General features: G+C 39.3%; 1 protein-coding gene across 3 annotated transcripts in view; it reads right to left on the bottom strand.

The window, feature by feature from the left end:
- Positions 1 to 22626, bottom strand: part of TENM1 (teneurin transmembrane protein 1) — a 3721864-nt gene that overhangs the window by 2716241 nt on the left and 982997 nt on the right. Inside the window, exon 6 of one of the 3 annotated variants that reach the window (XM_044054336.1) lies at positions 13377 to 13451. The exons of the other annotated variants lie outside the window; for them this stretch is intronic. Coding sequence (XP_043910271.1) covers positions 13377 to 13451 — 75 coding nt within the window. The remainder of the gene's footprint in view (positions 1 to 13376; positions 13452 to 22626) is intronic. 3 annotated transcript variants of the gene reach the window in all.

Raw genomic sequence — 22626 nt, 5'->3', positions numbered from 1 at the left:
TAGTTGGCCGCACTCCTTCCTATTGACCCCATCCATTCAGCAGTCTCCTGCAGCTTCCCTTTGATTTGAAGTCACTAGCCACCACTGCAAATGACTGAACTGATGACATTCATAGCAGGACTAACATTTTATGTAGAAAGGATTAGTGTTTTCTCAGATCCTGGTATGAGGCTGTAAGATCAAGTGGGACCACTTAACCATGTACTATACAGTATGATCTGAGTTCTTGTCTAGAGGTTGAGTAAGGAAAGAGGAACCCCACTGTACAGAGTTGTCAGTCCGGGTTTAATGATTTTCTGTGCACATTTACTATGGTTTTATTACCTTTTTTTTCAAATATAGCTTACTGAGGGTGACATTACTGGACCAAAAAGTCTCTTTTGCACTTCAAAGGTTTAAACATTTATCCATCAGCTCATCACTTTTTTTCCAAGTTGGATTATAAACCTTCCAAATGCAATATTACAGTTTAAAGCAACTTCCATGGCAGTAGTTAAATAAATTTTGGCATTTCAGGAACATCTTGGAGGAGGCCTCATGATCACGCACACGGATCATGAAAAGTAAGCGATTCCAAAGCACCAGGGCAAGATAAGCAAAGAGAAATTCCCATACAGGTCACAGGAACAGCATGCATGTAGCTTACCTTCTGATAACCTGAGTGACCATGTTGGAATACAAGACACCAGAATCTCTGCAGCTGGACGATGCCCATTTTGGCAGCTTTATTTATTACTGCGATGATGGATAACCACTTCCCTAGTCTATCCTTACTAGCCAGCTGATCAAAAATGGCGTCACCAAAGTAGGTTCTACCTCAGAACATCCCAAGCACATCACTTTTCCCTAATTCACAACATGATTATACACAGTGTTTAACCTGCTTCAATAGTGATGCATATTCAAATAAAACAATAAAGAAATAACACAAAATTACAATAATCCAGACAGAAACTATAAAGAATTTTGAGCTGCAGGAAGCTCACTCGCTATCTCAACTATGACTGCAATTTGCTCTGTGTCTTCAGGTTTTTACTAAGAAATAATGAAATACGTGTTAGGGTTTTATAAGTCTCAGTTTCCTTGAAGTAAGTGCATCTGATTAACAAAAACTGAATGTAATAGTCTGTTGTTGGGTTCAGGTAATTAATAATATGCTTGCATTTTTATCTGTCTAGATCTGCATGGCCTTTCCAGCTGTACACAAACATTCCTAGGGCACAGATGCTGAAGCAGTGAACTGTAATGTTACAATGTTACAAGCAACAGAGCACTGAACTGCAACGTTACAATGTTACAAGCAACAGAGAAGTACCTCATTGGCAAAAGCTGGATGTGTTTAAACAAACTGGAATAAGAATGGAATTATATAAAATATCTAAAACCAATGCTGCTACTGCTATGAACATGGAGTAGATAACCCTGCATGATACAGACGTGATTACAAGGATAAATATGTGCTTCTATTTCTGATTGCTTTATAAGGCCAGCCGCATAAAGGAGCCCTTAAATGTTTCTGATTATGTCTCTTCCTGAAGTGTAGAATTATGTGCCTCCTTACTTCTGTCAGACTTTTACTTGTGTTGAATTATTTATGTGCTCTAACTAAACACTTTATCTTGATGGTATATTTAAAGGCGCAGTTCACTTTCTTGGGCTTGCAGTGAGCCCCAGCAGAAACCCATATTTATCAATCCTTTAAAAAAGTGTGTCTTTTCGAAAGGAATCAGTCATATATACTATGTTATGATAATGAAGGCAAGTATAGTGAGTGGCATGACTATAAGGTACAACTGGCTGTATTGTTTATATACAATACATATCAACAAATCAGCATTTTTATTTTTTGTTCCATGTAAATACTGAACATATTAATAATAATATCAATGAAAGGAACAGAAGATGGGAATTTATGGAAACTGAAATGTGGTCTCTAATTGGCCCAAAGACACAATTATCTGAACGGCATATTGCTTAGTTAAATTATATCTTAAGATTGTTGTGGGCTCTGTCCAGATTCAAGCAGTCAGTGCCAAAAATCTTTAGCTTCAGTAAGCTAATAAACAAATTAATATATATTTTTACTTTTTGGTCTTTAATACTGTGTGTGTGTGTGTGTGTGTGTGTGTGTGTGTGTGTGTGTGTTCATGACTAATACACAATGTTCCACGGCTGCCTGTAGATGTCATTTACTTATTTAAAACACCTGCCCACTAAATTCACTTGATTTTAAACTAAAGCAAGCAATTTATTCTCCTAATGGAAAAAAAAATCATCTCCTGGTCTAGAATAATTTAGAGTATTATTTTATTGCAGACATTCAAAATAACTGGTCAGAATGACATACTTACTAAGGGATGATCAGCATGTCATTCAATCTAGAAGTATCCACTTGCTTGGTTAATACTGCATCCAAAAGATAGACTTGCCAAAGTGTCAACCATAAGGCTATATGAAGGATGATCCGTGTATTTTGTTGTAACAGATTCTTGTGTAGCAGCAGAAGAAAGTGGAACAGAATGACCAAAGAGTAGCAAAATTAATGTCTCTAACCAGGAAAAAAAAAATTACTTATTTGTCCTCCATAGAGGTGACAGCCCATCTTTGTATTCATTTCTTGCAGAGGCATGGGATGGGTGTTGAGGGTACTGCCATTATTTGATATAGGAGGTGAGACTTTTTTTAATTCATTCTCTTAACTCCCTTCCCTTGCCATTGCTATGACATCTGCATACAGTTGGCCTTCAAGAAGTGCATTAATGTTTCCACACATGCTAATACCAGATACATAGTAAACTACAAGTTCTGTCATGGTGGTCCTCTGGATTTACCAAATATTGTCAATACTCTCAAAATGGTAGATCAACATCTGCCTTTTTTTTTCCCAGGCCAGGTCCTCCAGTGTTTGGGCTACTAATCAAGTTAAAAATCCATGGCTTTATCCTACTTTTCATGTTAAACTAGATTAATTTATTTAGCATCTATTTAGCTGTCAACTAGACTGGTCCAAGAACCAGTGTCAGGCATGGCTATGTCAAGTTTTAGTATTTTTATTCTATTTCACAATCTGAATTTTTGAAGATTATCAGTTGTACACTTACTCCACATTTTAAAAACCTTCAGCAAATTAAATGACAATATTCTTCACAGTACATGTAAAACTTTCTGCATACGTGACAGAGTTACAGCCAACTTTGCTCAAATCAACATCAGGAAAGCATTACACTGTTAGCTGAATTGAAATAAACATGCATACTACAAGAGAACATAAGATTTATTTTTATATCATTAACGTTGTAATTGTATAATTTCTTCTTAAAGGTTTGCTTAACTATGCAGCAGGACTTGCATCACGTGAGAAAATATATACTGCAATTAAAATATAAGTATTTGACCCACCTGATGCATATTTAGGGTAAGAAAAAATTTAATTTAGAAATATGTTATAGTAAAAAGTCAGTCATTTAGAATTTCCCATTGCAAATAGATTACTTGTTTTCCTCCATTAGAAAAATAAATTGCTTTTTGCAGGTGTATGCTAGTGAAGGATTAAAACCAACTTCCGATGGAATTGTTTAAGACTCTGTCTGAGGGCAGAGGGGACTTGACAAGCTGAGCAGTGGATAGCTGCAGCAGCTCTAGCAATGTGTCCTTCTCAAAGTTCAGTACTCTTTATGCTTGGGGATATCCAACTGAGGACAGCCTAATGTCGAGACAGTATGCCATGCCCTTCCGAGCTTCCAGGCATTGCATGTTAGGCATATGTCCTATGTGCAAGGCTTAAGTTACAAATGTGTAGAATGGAAAGATGCCTAAGCAACATAACTTAAGTGCCCCAGAAGAACCAGAGAAACAGCATCATGCCCATCCAGGAAAGGAATCAGAACATAAGGGTGGAATAGGAAACCTTTCAGCCAGCAGAAGGTCAAAAGAACCTAAAGGGGACAGGAGGAAGAGAATGACTACTGCAACAGCGAGAAGTAGGACATCTACTGTTATGGTAAGATCTTACACAACTCTTATTATGTCCATCCTTATCATTGTTATAGTATTCTTTACCCTTGGCAGAGTACAAAAGCTACTGGAACGTATGGGTAGGAGAAAGGCAAAGAAGTGCCCACCATAAACCCATGAAGGATAGCCCTGGTAAATCCTGCCCTGGCCCTGGAAATGACACCCATCTTACAATCCTTGGATAAAAGTGTGTACAGAAGACCAAGAAGCAGCTTCCACAATGGATCTAGTATCCAGACCCCTGAAAAAAAAAGTATAAAGCATTAGAATAGGAAACTGGCCTGATAGCATGAGCATAAACAGAACAAGAAAGCTGCTTGCCATTAAAAGACTAACGGAAGGAAATGGACTTAGAAATCTAGGAGGAGATGGCTTGTTTAGACACCATCAATCCATTTCCTGGCATGACAAAATTATTTATTTATTTAATACATTTTATTTTATTTTATTTATTTATTTATTATTTCTTTATTTGACATTTATTTACCAGGATAGTCCAAATGGGGCAATAGGACCTGTTTTCAGCAAAGGCCTGGAGAGGAAAGCTCCAAATGCAGACATATAACAATACAAACATACGCATGGCACTCAGATGTCTTACAGTAACATCTCATAACTTCAAGTAAAGAAATATTACAGTTTAACATTACAGATTAGTGAGTATTTCAAGAAATAGTGAGAGTACAAGGAAAACCAGTTGAAAACTGGAGAAGAGTGTGGGAGATATACCTAGGAGATGAAGTAGAAGTGAGATTAACCTGGAGTAATGCATGTGGACAGCCATGTGCTATTTAGATATTGTTTTAAAGAAGCTTTGAAGACCACTAGGCTTGGAATAGATCTTGTAGCCGGGGGGGGGGGGGACCTAGCTCAGAGGAGTGTTGAGGAGTTAAGGATGAGATACAGTGTCAAAGGCTTCAGAGATGTCGAGGAATACCATGGATACATAGTTCTCTGCTTCTCTAGCCCTGTTCTCACTATCTGTAAAGGATATTAAGGCAGTGGATGTGGTATGGTCAGGGCAGAAACTGTGTTGGGTTGGTGTAAGTTGATTATTTTGCAGTAGGCATTGCATTAGGTGTTGGCAGATATATCTTTCAAGGACTTTGGATATAGGTGATAGAATGGATATGGGACAGAATTTGGAGGGTTTTATGGAGTTTCCTCCTTTGTGGAAAGGAGTGTTATGTGACAGTTTCTATATGGTAAGAACTAGAGATTAAAGATCTATTTATTAGGATACTGCTTGGTTAGGCGATTGAGTATGTGGCTAGTATGAGGTATTGTGGTGGGAGATTAGAGGTGGAGCAGGGTTTTAGTTTTATTAGTAGTCTTTTTATGGTTGTTGTAAGTATGGGCTGAAATAAGAATGTGGTTGGATTGTCATTGTTGAGTTTTGTTTGTTATATTGGACTGGGTTGGATCTAGATGAAGAGATATACTTGGAGGAATTAGTGGTGAAGGGGGTGTGTCTGGAGTTGGAGGTGTTTGACAGAAACTCGGCTATAGATTTGATAAAGTGCTTGTTGAAGTTTTCAGCTACTGGGGATGGAGGAGCCTCTGGTGTTGTGCATTGTTCTTTATTTGTACATGGTTGAGTAAGGTTGATATGGAATACCAGAATTTCTGGGGGTTGGTGGTGTGTTTGAGTCGAAGGTTAGAGTGGTATTGTTTCTTATCTTTGTTTACTAGTTTTTTTGCATCGTTGCAGATTTTTTTTGAAATAGATGAAATTTTCCTGTCTTTTTTTGTTTCCAGGTTTCCAGGCTAAGTCTCTCTGTTTCATAAGGGTTTTACAATCTTTGGTTAGCCACAGGGCTGTATTCTTTTTTTATTATTTTTGTACGTACGTACAGGGGCTAGGGTATCAAGTATACGAATGAAGGCGGTATTGAAATATAGCACAGAATCATTAAAAGGAAGGAGTTTTAGTGGTATCCAGTTTATTTTCATAAGTACATCATTAAATTTCTGTTGACTGAAGTTAGATAAGTTTCTGACTGATTTTAGAGTACTGTTTTTTGTGTTGGTGAGTGTTGGCTCTAATGACAAATGTGGGTAGATGGTTGGCTAATGGAGCTAGAGAGGGTACCTGTGGAGGAAAAAGTTGTTGGATGAGATACGAGGATCCAGTCAAGCATAGATTGTAGAGTGAAATCTTTGCTATACCTGGTGGGGCTTTTGATAAGTTGGGGAAAACCATAGAGATTAATAGCATTTATCAGAGGGCAAGTTAGATGGAATGGTTTTTCAATCTGTGTTTACATCTTCTAGAAAGATTGTTTCAGGTTTGACTGTTTGGGAGGTCCAGGAGATTATATCTTCCAGAAGAGGTATATAGTGACCTGGTGGAATATATACTACTGTGATGCAGATTTGCTTACTTTTGCTGAGGTTTAGTAAGGAAATTAGTAGTTCAGCATGGGTAAAATTGGGGATTTTGTTAGAGTAATGCGTAATACTGAATGTGGTAGGATACAGAAGGGATACACCTCCAACTTTCTTTTTGGGTCTATCTAGTCTAATTATAGCAAAATTGGGGGGGGGGTTACTTTACAGTCTTTTATGATAGGGTGTAACCATGTTTCTGTTAAGGCTAGTATATCAGATTTATTTAGTCTATCCAGGCATTCAGTGAGGATGTTTTGTTGATTAGACTTCTGAGGTGAAGTGCTATTGTGTTCAAATTTTTAGGATAGATTTTAGGGTTGGGGTTAGTACAAGGTCCTGGAATAGGATATATGTACCCACATAGCAGCAGGATGGAGAATACATATGAGTACAGTGTATTATGTTTTTTACAAGAGGTGGATGAAAGGGGCATAATATGAGGTTTACTGTGTGTTGTGGTAAGGAGCTTGTGAATAGTTTGTGATAGGGAAGAATATAGAGAAAAAATTGGGGGAAATGTGTGGAAAGTTGCACTGTTTAGATAGATGGCAGGTGGTGGATGTTAATAATGTGTCACAACATGTGGGGGCTTGAGAAGATACTGTTGTAGCAAGGTTAAGAAATAATAGTAAGAAGATTAGACAGGACAGAAGTAGCACTGCTAGTGGGGAGGGTAAATAGCACTGCTAGTGGTGAGGGTAAGTAGCACTGCTAGTGGTGAGGGTAAGTTTGAATTAAGATAATAAGTGTGTAGTGATGTTGATGTGTAGTGCATGGTGGAATGTAATAGTGTGGAGGCTGAGGAGTAGCAGGAGAGGAAGTATTATTGGGTGCTGGGTAGTGGAAAGTAATTAGATGTGGAGTTGTGATTGGTGGTTTGACATTGTAGGTGGGGGAAAATATTTAAGTGTGGAGTGTTGTGATTGGTAGTTTGAGTAATTTGGCTGGAGCAGAGGAAAAATTTGGATGTGTGGAAGATGAAAATAACTAAGATCATATAGAGTGTCCATGTAATGAGAATTTAAAGGTGGAGACTCAAAGGTAGCAGTAAATAAGAAGGAGAAGGCAGCTACAGTGAATAATTTTAGGCAGTATGCTAGTTTCAAACTGCCTAGGTATATAATTCAGCAGAGTTAGTAAGACAAAGTGCAGAAATGGGAGAGGGGTCAAAAAGTCGCACTCTTTGGTGATGTACAAGGCACCTTTAGAAACTGATATTTCTATTACTGTTGTATTGTCATTTCTATAACAAATAATCATACATTGATAAATAAGGGGCTACAATCCAGCTGAGAAGTGTTGCCTTTGCTACCACTCATCTACTTTCCGATCTTTTAGTTAAGGTTGCTTGGTAGGTCAGATGGTTGTTAATCTGGAATGAAAAAGGAGAAGAGAAGGAAGAGATGAAATAGCTGGAAGCCCTAAACAAGCGAATAGAAAAAATGCAGCAGGGAAATAAAATGGAAAAGAAATGGGGAAGGGTAGAAGGTGGAGTAATAAGTTGCACAGATTTTCTAATGTGTTTTGTTTTATCCATGTAATATCTTTGTTGTCTATGTAAATACAGGGTGTGTCTGACCCTCTCACTAGATATCTGTGGAGACAGAAAAAAGAAGGGACAGTGAATGGACTGATTCAAGGACAAATTGTTAACCATCTTGGGCATAAAAGGAGGATTCATACAAAGAGACACCCTGTCCTTGTGAAAAACAAAACAGGAGGAACCACCATGAGATCTTGGAGTTCATAAACCCTCTTGACAGAAGTAAGAGCCACCAACAATGCAGTCTTCCAAGTACAAAGTTACAGGGAAGAAGAAAATTCAGGTACAAAAGGGCATCAAGCCAAGTCAACAAGAACAAAATTAAAATCCCAAGAAGGAGGAAACTGCGTTCCTAATATAAAAAACCCTTTTAGGAACAGTTTGACTTCAAAACTAGAAGCCAAAGGCTGACTCAGAGGCAGACGGGCAGAAATGGCTGACGAATGAACTTTAACAGACGAGTATGATAAACTAGCACTGAGCAATTCACACAAATAAGAAAGGACCATAGGGATCCCCACAGAAAAAGGGTCCTGGTCATGCTTGAGACAGCAAATAAAAACATTTCTTCCACTTAGCCACATAGGATTTTCTAGTAATAGGTTTTATGACTTCATGTAAAACATGAAGCACATTCTCAGAAAACTGGTGCCTGAAGGAATCAAAACCCTGTCGCCTAAAGTATGAGATGAAGTGTGGAAAAGTGAAGGTGAATGAGAGATCCCTTGTCTTATGTGAGAAGATTCATCTTGTGAGGTAACTTGTGATGACTGCCCCTGACCATGTGGAAAAGAAGGGGGAACCTGTGCTGTCTAGGCCAAAATGGAATCACCAGCAAGATTTTGGGTGTTTCCAACATGATCGTGTGCAAGGCCCTGGGAAGTAAAGGAAGAGGGGGATAAGCATACAGAAAAATTCCCTTCCAAGAAAAAGACATGGCATTCACCTTCCAAGCCAGTTGACTTGGAACTCTGGAATATTACTGGGGAAGTTTTCTGTTCAGAAGGGAGGCAGAGATCTAGTCAAATAGTTTCCCACTGATGTACAGTGTCCAGAAACACGTCCTTGTGCAGCAGCATGAACATGTGACCTGTTCAATCAGTCTGCCGCTAGACTGTGCTAAAAAAAAAAAAAGTAATGGCAGATTGCAAAATATCCAGCCTTAAGAGACAGTCTGTAAAGAAGGCAAGAATTTGTGTCCTCCTGTTTATGTGCAAAATATCCAGCCTTAAGAGACAGTCTGTAAAGAAGGCAAGAATTTGTGTCCTCCTGTTTATGTGCAAAATATCCAGCCTTAAGAGACAGTCTGTAAAGAAGGCAAGAATTTGTGTCCTCCTGTTTATGTGCAAAATATCCAGCCTTAAGAGACAGTCTGTAAAGAAGGCAAGAATTTGTGTCCTCCTGTTTATGTGCAAAATATCAAGCCTTAAGAGACAGTCTGTAAAGAAGGCAAGAATTTGTGTCCTCCTGTTTATGTGCAAAATATCCAGCCTTAAGAGACAGTCTGTAAAGAAGGCAAGAATTTGTGTCCTCCTGTTTATGTGCAAAATATCCAGCCTTAAGAGACAGTCTGTAAAGAAGGCAAGAATTTGTGTCCTCCTGTTTATGTGCAAAATATCCAGCCTTAAGAGACAGTCTGTAAAGAAGGCAAGAATTTGTGTCCTCCTGTTTATGTGCAAATGAATATGGTATTGTCAGTAAAAAAACTTTAGAATACCTGAACAGCTAGGATTAGAGCCTTCATCTCTTTGATACTGATGTGGTCTGACATCTGTTGATAGGACCATAGACCCTGGACTTTCAGGTTGTTGGAGGAAGCTATCCACCCTTAACTGGAAGCATCCATGTACAGCTCTTGAGTAGGAAGAGGAATCTGTAAAGGTAGACCTGGAATTAGGAAAATCTATTGACTCCACCAGCAGAATTCAAGTCTGAGACAAGGTAACACAGGAACTATAAACTGTAGAGAATGGCATTCCTGAAGCCAAACAGTCTGAGATACCAATGAAATTTCTTCATTTGGAGTTTGGCAAAAACATACAAGGGAATGGCAAATGCCTTGTACCCAAAGGTTTGGAGAAACTTCATTGCACGAAGAACTAAAAGAGGAAGAACAGATTGGAAATATAAAGAGGATCTTTGGAAACAGAAGGTAAGCTAATAATGGGATGGGTATGAATCCAGCAACCCAAAAAGACTTGGTCCTGAGACAGGACCAACACAGATTTTTTGTGATTGAGGGTGAATATGACCCTTCACAGTAGAAGCATAGTAAAGGGTCGATTTTGAAGCAGAAGTTGATGAGAGGGGGCTTGAATCAGAAGGTCATACAAACAAAAAAAAAATTTGAATTGCCTAAAGTCTGCAAAAGGCTACCACAGGGGCTAGACATTTGGTAAATACCCTTAGAGCTGTAAAAAGACCAAAAGGCAAAATAGAGAACTGATAATGAGTGGAAGAAACAGTGAAACCTAAAAGCTTCCTGAAGAGAGGGTGAATATGAATATGGATTTGAATTGCACTTCAAAATCCATAGAGATCAGAAAAGCTTGAGAAAGCAAAAAGAGTAGATAGGGTCTGAAGCGACAACATGCTGAAGGAAGGAACCTTTAGAAAAGTGTTGAGGTAGGACAGGTCTAGAATGGTTCTCCATGACTCCTCCTTCCTAGGAACCAGAAACATTATGAATTTAAGTCCTGACCCTTGTTACACTAGATCCTGGTAAAAAGGAGATGGAGGAAGGGACTACCAAGCCATGAAATAAATGAGAAAACAGGCATTTGTGGTCATCTGTTGTCAAACTTGGAAATAAGAGGATATCCTAAGGGACAAAGGAATCTAGCCAAGGGGAAAGGGAGACTGGATGTCAGCTAGAGGCAGATATAGCCAGAAAGGAAAGTTTTTGGCCTCTGGAAATCTGAGGTGGTTTATCTGTGAAAATCCACTTAGAAACTCTCTTAATCCTAAGCAGTTGGTCTAGGCTGCCTACAGACAAAGCAAAATTTGGGTTGATATTTCCTCTGAAACTTAGGTACAGGAGAAACAAAAATTTATTTAAGGTCCTATATAACTTTGTCCTTATCCTGCGAGGTTTTAAACAGTTTGCAGCTGAAGTCGTGCCAAAAAAGATTTGGGTTATCTAATGGAGCATCTAAAAGTTAGCTTTAATGTCCTTGGGTAAAAGAAAAAACACATCACAGCCAAAACAGTATGGACTGCAAACTGAACTATATACTTGTACTTCTGGTACCTCGGCCAGTGCCTTTGATGGCAAGGGCCGAGATATCAGAAGTACCAGTAAATAGTTCAATTTGCAGTCCATACAGCTTTGGCTCTGTTGTGCTTTTTATTTTTTCATAGTACGAGTGTTTTGTTCAAATGTTCTTAGGTAAAGCCTGCAGATGCAACTAGGGATATCTCCTCATGGCAGAACCAGATGCAGTTGTCCTAGAGAGGGCATCAGCTGAATTCAATGGAATGAGGAGCTATCAGAGATGCAGAACTCGAAAGAGCTGAAGGTCTTACTGTCTGCATCTGGCATGTCAACACACACACACATATACACACACATACATACATACTCACATACACATACATACATACACACACACACCTGAAAGAGAAGAGTCAAGACATATTTAGTCATGTGAGTCTGATAACTAATGGCCCTAAAGGCAAAAGTAGCAGAAGTATACACTTTTTTCCCATACCTCTCCATAGCATGACTGTCCTTATCAGAAGGTAGAAGCCTGGAAGATGAAAACAGTTTGGATGGCTTATCGGAGGACATGGAAACTACAGCAGGATCAGATAGATGATGGAATTTTATACAAGTATTTATGATCCTCAGGCACTTTATAAAATCTGTCTGGCTTCTCAGGGCTGAAGGTTGACAGTCGGGAAGCCTGATAAGCTGCTGTAAATGTGTCCAAATGGCATCCAAGACAGAAGGTACTACAGAAGGGCTGGGTTAGTATGATTGCAAGAGAACACATCTCTTTTGAACCTCTGAGTCTTTTGAACAATCCCTCTTAAAATGTTCCATCATATGGACCACTATATCCCCAAAAGATAATTCTTCAGAAGGAGGGTCAGGGGACAAAGGATCTTCTTTATCAGACCCCAAAACTAAGACAGAATATATTTTTGAGGAAGATGCTAAGGATTCTTCACCAGGGTGCAATTCTTTATCCAAAGAATCAGAATCCAAAGGTCTCTTAGATGGGGTGGAAGACCAGGGTAGTAGCAGTAATAACAGGGACAGGCAATCCCTGAGGGAGTTTCAAATCCATAAGGCCATTAACAGTACCCAAATCAAGTCTGGCCACTCTTTGTGAGGATCCTTAACCAAAATAGCCACATGTTTAGTTTCCTGCTTCTTTTTTAACGTAACATCTGCCTTGACAAATCTAGAAGGTTCAAGTTCGGCTATTCTTTGTGAGGATCCTTAACCTAAATAGCCACATGTTTAGTTTCCTGTTTCTTTTTTAAAGGAACATCTGCCTTGAGAAATCTAGGAGGTTCAGACCCCTATCTAAATTGAATGAGGGTATCAGGTATCTCTTCCCTAACTAAAATTTGGGAAATTCCCCTAGGGTCTTTCAGATATAATCAGATGTAGTTCTCCCTCTACATCGGTACCAGATGTATTCACAGCCTCACAGGATGTGGGAGTAGACTGCTCCATGTCAGCCTCCAACTGGGTCAAGGAAGAGAGAACTGGCATCGGCATCGTCTGGTCCTCAGGTTCTTCCCCCAACCCAAGGGAAATGTCCAGTGCAGGCTGGACAAAAGCAGGTTCAATACATGCTTTTTTAGCTTGTTTTCTTAAGAGGGGGTTGAACTTAGGTGGGAGTGGATACAGCCAATGGTTTCCTAGACCAATAACTAAAAATAATGATTTTCCAGACAAATAGAAACGGAATACAAAGCTGCTGAATGTCTTAGGGACAAACACCTGACAGATACCACACTGAATATAGTTGTGCATAGCACCCAAACAAAAGAATTACTGGATTTTTATACAACCCTCTTAATTTCACTCAAACTGTCTAGCATTCCATGCATTCTAAAGCTATAAACTTTTGGTCATTGCTAAAACTGCTCTCTCTAATAACTACTATTCATATATAATTCATCCATGGGTTAGATAATTTTATTGGGGCTTTAAATAAACTATATTTTTTGACAGAGACCATTATTTTCACAAGTGCTATGAGTTATGGTCTCTTAGTCACAATGCTAGGGAAAATATGCTTCTATACTGTAAGTGCTTGACAGTAAGTTTTGCATATAACAGTTTTAAAATGAAACAATGCAATCTGTATTACAATTGTAAACATCTGGTAAACATTGTGAAAATATGCATAGATGTGCAAAAGTTCAAAAAATCCATCAGGGAAATAAAATCCAGGAGACATGTACATACTTGAGGATGTATTAGCCAAAACACAAGTTGGAATGGACCTGTGGAGGTGTGATTCTGAAGACCCAAAACACCAATCTAAGAAAACAAGAAGGACAGAAAGAATACTGTAAAGCACTGTGTAAGATATCCTTACAGAAAACAATAAACTGGTATTGTTCTGCATTACTTGTAAATTATATGTCACTCTGCACTTTTTCTGAAAACCCTATCTCAAAAGAAAGAGATATAGCATGGGGTCAGTTAAGCATAGTTATGTAGAAATAGCGAGGGGTCCTGAGCAGAAGTGTGATTATCTAACATTTATACTTTCCAGCAAACAGGGAAACACATTACAGAACCTTTATCATACCCAATAAAATCAAAAGATTTGGAGAGGCTATACTCTTCTCAGACATGGTATACAGTTACAAAAGGGCAGAGTTTGAAATTAAGATGGTACATCAACATCATTTATATGAGACATTTTTGTTATAAAACATACATAGGTTATGCATGTGGCACATGTTTTGAGAATGGTTCAGTGGTCACACTGCTGAGGAATCTACGAGTGCATGGAACAGATACAAGAAAGTAACTTTAAAAGGTAAGTAAATATCAAGCAGAAACAGGTCCGATTTGTCAAGAAACTAGCACAAAAGTTGGGACAACTATGTTTCTAATGTCTTAAACAAAAACTAGAGCCTGAAATAGACATTTGTTACAATCTTGTAGGTAGTACAGTTGTTTAAGTTGAATTGACCATAACAGTAGATGTTCAAACGATCACTGATGCATTAGCCTTTGCTATACAAGTTATTTTCTACTATGGATGTAAGAGCTGGACAGCTTCCAAAACGTCAGTGCACCTTCCACATGCACAAACTGTCAATTAGCTCAAGTTGAGGTGACTAAGACATGTTTGGGCAGAAAACCCTTCAGAGATTTCCTGTCAGTAGAGAGAAGGAAGCTGAGCCCTGAAAGGAGGACAATAAGAACAACAAAAAAATAGATGCCCAAACCCTGGTAAAAAACACACCAAAAAAAAATAAGTAAGGGGAATGGACAGAAGTGATCATTCGGACATCTACAGTTAGGGTAAGTTCAACTAACATGACTGTAATACATTCTTCATCCATAAAATCATCCAAAGCAAATTAAATCATCCATAGCTAAAGAACTCAAAAAAACAATCATAGGAGAAAAATAGCTAAAGAGGCAAACCTGGGAGGGAAACCAACAGTGTCACTCACTCCTTTAGGTTCAAATGATGTGAAGATTACTTAGATCCTACAGACACTATGCTTATACTGGCTGACAGGGTTCAGTGCAAACACAGAACCCTCCCAGGAGAGATATGACAGGAGAGCCGATTGCAGCCCCCAAACATCTCCTTTAGAGTAGAGAATTTAGCTCTCTCCCTCTCTCAAGCAATCCATGGGACCTGATGCTCCCAAGCAAAACACAGCATCCATACAGATTAAACTACAGCCGAGGAATTAAACCCATAATCTTACCTCTGGATAAATCATTACCCAGGGGTGAAAAGCACTACCAGGGGCAGACCCCAGCTTCACAAAGTTCTGGCCCGACCCTGGAAATCTCCCGACCACATTAAACTTGATCCAAGCCTTATCTGCAAGCCATGGAAGGGATCATAATGGACCTCACATACCTAAGAACATAGGACATTGCAGACTTTTGGATCCATCAGGTTGGCTTTGTCTTTGGCATCCATCCCAGCCTTCTAAACTTGGGGGAGAACTTGAAACAGAATCCATAGAAACCATTGATGAGGAAAGGCAGGTCCTACAATACTCGATCTGGCCAGCAAGGATACAGCTGCCACTTTCGGGGTATCATTAGGAAAACTCCTCATCAGCACTGGTGGCCCCCCATACATCACATCACAAGATTGTCCCACAACCTGTGTAGTAAATAGAACCCACAGGGAACTGGTTGCTGGTCAGACTCAAACTCAAGAAACTTTAAAAAGCCGATGGTGTACCAGTGGAAAAAGTCCTGGGCCCACTCTTGTTTGGCATTTACTTTTGAAGTCTTCAGGGGCTTTTAGGAGACAATGGCTGACAGTGACTGCATTGAAGGCTGAGGCATAGTAGAAAACACATCTGACACAGATATATCCTACAGCCTGTCTCCATAGAGCGGATGTGAGTACCCAGAGCCGCGGCACTAAGCCATTAAAAAATAAAAAATGCGCAGTCCTTACCCACAGGAAAACAAAGAAAACACTAATACAAACGGAACCACATAGGTGGGCAGAAGAGTATACAGGGGACCTGGAAACCCGATTTGTGTAGTCTGTCATTAGACACCATGTAGCTAAAAGTAAGTTAGGAAACCTTTCTACATTGCCCCACCTTATCGTGAAGGTTCTCATCTGAATCCGGGGAGAGGCCAGATCTCCCTATACATCTCACTCATCAGACCATGGGTGCGGTACATTACCCCATTGAATGTCTCATTCGCAACTGAAGACCCCGAGCACAGGAGAGGCCACCAGGGATAAAAACAAAGGGTATGTCACCTCAAACATCTGAAAAATGCTGCCAAAATGAAAGAGGTTAAACACAGCTTTAACTCCAGAGGTGACCTTTTCAGACGCCTAAGGCCATAACAAAATAGCGATTTACAAGGCCATGATGACGCTAAAAATCTTCATCAAGGCCTAAGAGCCACAAGAGGCGAGAGGCATAAACCTGTTTCTGACTATTAATAGGGGCAGGAGGGATAGGAGGATAGATTCATCACCCAAAGACTTCTATTGTGGATTAAAATATCTATGTATATGTGAGCACCTCACTTGTTCAGAGAAATCATGACCATCTAATGGAAATGGATATAGAATATAATACAGGGACCCACCCTCAGTGTGCTACTTCAACAGAGCACACAGCAAAATAATGGGTATAGTCCCCCCCTAAAAAGAGGTGGTAGGTGGCTGCAAAAAAATGCTTCAGGCTGGCAAAATGCCCTCGGGCAGATAGCCTAGTATGAACCTATGAACCTATGAACCTATGAACCTATTGATCACTGCTGTAGTAGCCACAGCTGTATAGGTAGATTACCATAACTAACTATATTTGGGAGATGCAAAGTCAGTCCAGCAGCCCATGGAGAATGGACCTAGCAAAGAACGATCTTCACTTAGAGAAGGAATACAGCCTATAGTACTATGTAATAGTATGTACAGAGGACCAAGAGGCAGCTTATAGAATACATTTACAATCCAACTCTTTTCAAAAAGCCACAGAAGAAGCCAATGTCCTTGTAGAGTGGGCATTGACCCTGCCTGGAATAGGTTTGTCATGGTGAGTATAATAACAAAAGTAATTGCCTTAGAAAACTATTGGAAATAGTCTGTTATGACAATGGTTGTCACTTCTTACCTTCGCAAGAAATGAACAATTGCTCCAATGATCTGAAAGATGTAGTACTGTCTAGACAGTACCTGAGATGTCTGTGGACATACAAGGTATGGAATAACCTTTCTCCCTCATGTTTAGGTTCAGGAAAGAAAATGGGGAGATGGAGAGTTTGACAAAGTAAACTCGGATACCACTTTACGCATAAAAGGATTCATTCTCAAATAAACCAGATCTCTGTGGAAAATGAGGTAGGGTTGACTCACCCTAACAACTTGCAATTCAGATACCCTTCTTGCAGAGGTCAGAGCAATCAATAAAAATGTTTTCCATGTTAAGAACCTCAAGTCAGACAGATTAGCTGGTTCAAATGGAGCTAGTGTTAGCTTCTCTAACATAAAATTAAGATCCCAAGGAGAAGTCACTTGTTTACCTGAAATCCCTTTCAAGAACATTTTGGCATGTGACTGCCTTGAAAGAGGAGGATCCATGGGCGGACATGCTGAAATGGCCAACAAATGAACCTTGACAGAGGAATAAGAAAGGCCATAGGATAGTAATTCACTGTCCAAAGGGTAAGGCAGAGAACAGAAAATGTGATCTAGACATGTAAAATCTTAAGAAACAGATGAAGTCTGGATGAAATGTGATTATAAGCATCTTTCAAGTCTAGTGTTACCAGGAAACTTGAAAGTGGATGAAGAGGCAATAGGTTGTGAAGTGACATCATTTTGAACTCATGCACTATCAAAAACAGGTTTAGGAAAGAATGATCCAGAACTGGTCTCCAAGCATTTTCTTTCTTTGGCACTAGGAGCATACTTTAATAAAAACTCCTTCCCCACCCGGGAAGGAGGAACTGGTTCTATCACTTCTTAGGACAGAATGTGATGAAGAACAGGTGGAAACAAAGCAGTCAGATCGATGATCCCATGAGAAACAAAAATTTCCTACCCACTGCCATCTGTAACCCTGATGAATGATCTTCAGAACCCATTTGTCTGAAACAATCTGTTGCCATAGAGACAAACGGAGATTCAGACTTTCTGAAAGAGGGCCTGGGTGGGACGAGTTCACAAGGTCTCTTAAATAGTCATTCAGACTTGTTGGAGTGTCCTTGGTTTTGGGAGGTATGAGACTTCTTTCTGGAATTCTGTTGATACTGTTTATTCTATTTTTTGCTGAAACTTGATGAGAAGAAAGAAAATCCCTTGGACAATTTGGAAAAGAAGAGAAGCCTTGCTTCCCCAGGGATGGACACAGCATTCTGACACAACAGGGAAAGCTTAATTCACACAAATCCAACTCCAAAGAAACGTTAGAAATGCCAAGAACTTTTATTATAACAACAAAGCTTTCAGATACAAATCCTTCATCAGTGTTAGTATATCTCTAAGAGAATTCATACCATTTATATAGACGGTTTAAAAGTCACATGAATACAGTCAGCCTATAAAAACATAAAATTGATTAACCACATTAAATACTAATTACAAGCAATCAGTAGACGTCAAAAGTCATACAATTATAAAAATACATTAAATATGCTTTCTCTAATGTAAATCATTCTGTTTGTTAACCAAAATAGGTTTTATACTAACCATGTTTTTCAGTCTTGGCTCAGCATCAGCTCTCAGCCTAACAGGGAAAGCTTCCCTGTTCCCTCCCCTAGGACCAACAAGAGTAGCTCTCCCTTAGACACTGAGTGTACCCCAACATCTGCAGAGGATGTGGTTAACCCCCACCCCATGGTGAATGTAAGTGCTACACCAGAGGGATTTTTAGTAAAAGCTGAGTGGTCTGAGGTACAAATGGCAACAGCAGAGACACCCACCTCTGGCTAAGGAAAATTGCTAGCCTACTGTGGTGGCAAAGGCTGTTTGCTTAACTTTTTATTTTTGTTCCATGTTCAAATCAAAAATGGTGCGTCTAACCTGGAGAAAACAAGCAACAATGCCAGTAAAACTAAGACCACAAAAGTTTCCTTTTTGACAGAAAAAACACAGTAAACATTACTTTCAAACACTATGGTAGCCCCACAACCTTAAAATAAACGCAATTACTCCTTTCAATAGCATGTATACAGAGTTCTTTTTTATTTGCTATACTGTGGCTTGAAATGCAAAGCATAAACCATTTGTGTTTATACTTGTACCAATCCACCCCAATATCTGACAGCATTCTGACAGCATTGAAAGCAGGAAAAGAGAAACACTGCTCATGCCCCGCAGCGGCTGTCGGTAAAGGGTAAAGTGCATACAACAAAACAGGTGCGCTTCTTAGATTTCACTGATAACACACCAGAAAACAACCACCATTTTAAGTGTTATACAAGTAATTAACTCCATCCTGTAGAATGTCCTTGCAGAGAGACTCCATATCCAGAACTCTCTTTAGTAATCCAAGCTGGATCCTAATGTCTATATATGGAGTTATACACATACTGAGTTATACAGAGTTTTTTTTTATTTTCAGAAAAAGTAATACATCATCCTATGCAGTCCAGTACTCTCTTCCATAATCGGGCATTTTTGTATGACATTAAATCATATGATATGACCATTCAGAGGCCATTTTCTACTTCTGTTGGACTGATTACTTCCTCTCCAGTGTGCATTTTTATCACAGAATTTCTTTTCATCTATTCTTTTGGAATTATACACATATTCTCCCAAAATTTGACACAATCTGCCAAGTAGATAAACAAAATGTAAGTTAAAATTGGTCCATCAAAATTTACAAAAATGTCTTAGAACCATGAATGTGTTCTGCATTGTTAAACACCGCTGTTTACATATATGTAGAGATCTCAGTTTATGATTCACAGTTATACCTTCTCCTTTACTATAATGGCTTATTGCCTTTTATGAGATGTCTGCAGTACATAACACAAGCAGAAATGGATAAAAATTAGCTCTCCAACTGTTACTCACAGTAACTAGAACTGCAAACATTAAGAACTCTTTCTGCATTACAAGAATCTGGCCCATGTGCCTTACAAGACAAAAGATAAGGGCCTTAGTGTGATTATCTAGTAACAACTTTGTTTGATGCAGGGAGTAACAAGAACTATGATGTCACAAAGTGTGGTATGACAGCTCTAATCCATCTTGTTTTGTCCATTCCACAAACAATAACTTCTGCTGAAAAAATAAATAAATAAAAAGGACTTCTGTTACAGCTGCATTATATAAGGGGCCTCTGCTAGGTCTGAGCTATATTAAAATGAGAGACAAATGCTTCACTAGTTATGAATCAATGTACTTGTACATCATAAGTACATACAACTTAATGGTGAAGTCTATAACTTGTACACCTGCTATATGTAAGGAGTATGGACTTATTAATGTTGAATGGGAGTCCACTGATTGTACTGATCAACTACAGTAAAATGAATACTGACAACTGTCACAGCAAAATCACAACTATTTTTTAAATGTAGACAGTTATGGAAAGGTCTGTTTTCTTAGAGAACAGCAAAATTTAGATCCGCTATGATAACTTTTCTCCAAAGCCACCACAAATAAATATGCCAGCCCTAATAGTTTATAAACTACTTCAATGAACTAGAAAGTAGCACAAGACCTTCTTTCCAGGGGCAAGCCTCCCATGCACTCGGCTAATGGGAGACCTTGTTCCACAGCCCATGTATTAACTCAATGGTTGCACAGCTGTAGGTTCAGTGCTTGAGTACATTAAGTAATAGGCTGAGTGCCCTTGTAGTCCATAGTAAGCCTAACCAATTTCCTTCAAAGGTGAAAATCTAATCCTGAACCTTATGTCTATGAGGCAAACACCTTAACCATTATGCCAACCCCGATCCCCCTTGCTAGGCATGGAGAAAATAACATTTTACAACAATCTAGATGCTGTATTATACACAATAGCTAAAATGAGCACTTTCTCACTAATAGCTCTGGATTGGAGTCCCGTTTATATTCAGTGATCACAAAGCTGTTCATAAGACTGGCATGTAGTAAGGGTCGCTACCCCTTGTGAAGGATCCAGGAATGTTTGCTAAGAATACACAGGACAATATTGGTATCAAGAATAAATATACAGTGATGTATTCTTTAGGACTGCTCTCTTTAGGTGTGATTTGCTGATATGCTGTCCATGAAATTGTGAAACAATTCTAATAATGTCAGAGGTGTTTGCTTACTTGGAAAGCAATATATATGGCATCTGTGCAACAATATACCTGTTTGCATCCATTTATTTTCTGCCTGCCTGTTTATGGGATCATAGTATCATAGGAAGTTACTGGACTAATGGCCCTAGGTCCCTTACAAGCCTGGCCAAGTTCTACCCTTATTTCCACAATCAGCAACTACAGTTACCCGTCCAGACTGCATTTGAAGAGGGACAATGAGATGCTCTGTTTGACATGAAGTGGGAGTCCATTCCAAAGGTGTGGTAACCTCTGGGAGACAAATCTGTCCCTCCAGCAGGTTCTATTAATGTCAAATACCAGGTTAAGGTCTTTATGGCAAGTAACCCATGTACCATTTGGCTTGCAAATATGCAGCAGTTCCAATAAAGCAGGGTCAAAGATTGCCTTGCATGCAAGGCATAGATCACCTCTGTGTAGTTTGTATGAAACAGAATAAAGTGACAGTGATTTCAAATGATCCGCATAGGACAGATGCTGAAGACCTTGAATTTTCCTTGTAAAGAACCGTTGTGGTCTTCTGCAATTGCTTTAGGTGCTTGGAAAGGTACATACCAAAAGAGGCATTATAACTGATTACTGGCCTGATGAGGGAAGAGTACAGCGAGGTTATAACTTCTTTTTTTTCTGGATGCAATGCCTTTACTTATGAGATCAGCAATACATACTGTCCATCTTACCACTGTGGAGACACGGTGATCAAAGGTAAGGTTGGTGTCAAACTGTGTGGTGAGGTTTCTCACCACTGAGTGTGTACTTAGGGTGTTGTTATTGATGTGGCAGTTAGGAGGAACATCACACTTACCAAAAGGGATGATGATACATTTTTTTGCATAGAGTTTAAGGCCATGACTTTGGCACCAGTCATTTGTTTGTGTAAGACCCTGTTGTAGCATGTTGATATTGTTTGGAGATTCTATGACCTCTCCCAATTTGCAATCATCAGCAAACTTTGTCAGCCGCAGACTAAGTTTTAGCTTGTAGTTCAAAGAAATAGATTCCAAACAGTAGAGGTCTCAGAAATGATCCCTGTTGAACACCAATGGTTATAGGTCTGCTGTTGGAGGTGGATTCCCCTGTTTTGACTATATAGTTTCTTTCAGTGAGCCAGTTATTGACCCACCTAATGATATAACGGTTGATACTTAGCTGAGTAAGTTTGTCAATGATGCCTGAGTGAGAGAGAGTGTCAAAAGCCTTGGCTAAGTCTAGGTAGGCTGTATGCACAGATTTCCCCTCATCCAAGGCCTTGGTGACTGCCTCAAATAAGTCCATCAGGATTAACAGGCATGATCTCCCTTTGACAAATCCAAACAGAGTAGGGTCAAGTGTTTGGAGATTACCTATACCTTTGTTGATAAGGTCCATGAAGATTTGCTTCAAGGCTTTGCAGATAAGGCTAGTTAGGCTAATAGGTCTATAACTCCCAGGGTCAGTGGAAGCACCACCTTTGTTCAAGGGAATAAGTGGCCATTTTCCATTCAGCTGGCATGAAACAAGAGCTTAGACTATGACTGAAGCGAGTACCCACTGGTGTTGCTAATTCTTGTTTGATCCCATGTAGGATGCAACCTATGACATTATCATGTCCCACAGATGCCGTGTTTCTGGCTTTAGAGAGGGTGTTTATGGTCTGCTCTTTAGAGATACAAAGTAGAGTGCAGGTGGTATGGTTGTCATGGGGTATGCGTGTTGGGAACAGTGGAGTGAAGTTTTC

The sequence above is a fragment of the Protopterus annectens genome, chromosome 13.part0 (genome assembly GCF_019279795.1).
Source record: "Protopterus annectens isolate FY-2018-M chromosome 13.part0, PAN1.0, whole genome shotgun sequence".
In the NCBI taxonomy this organism is placed as follows: Eukaryota; Metazoa; Chordata; order Ceratodontiformes; family Protopteridae; genus Protopterus; species Protopterus annectens.
This window is presented reverse-complemented; position numbering and strand designations above follow the sequence as displayed.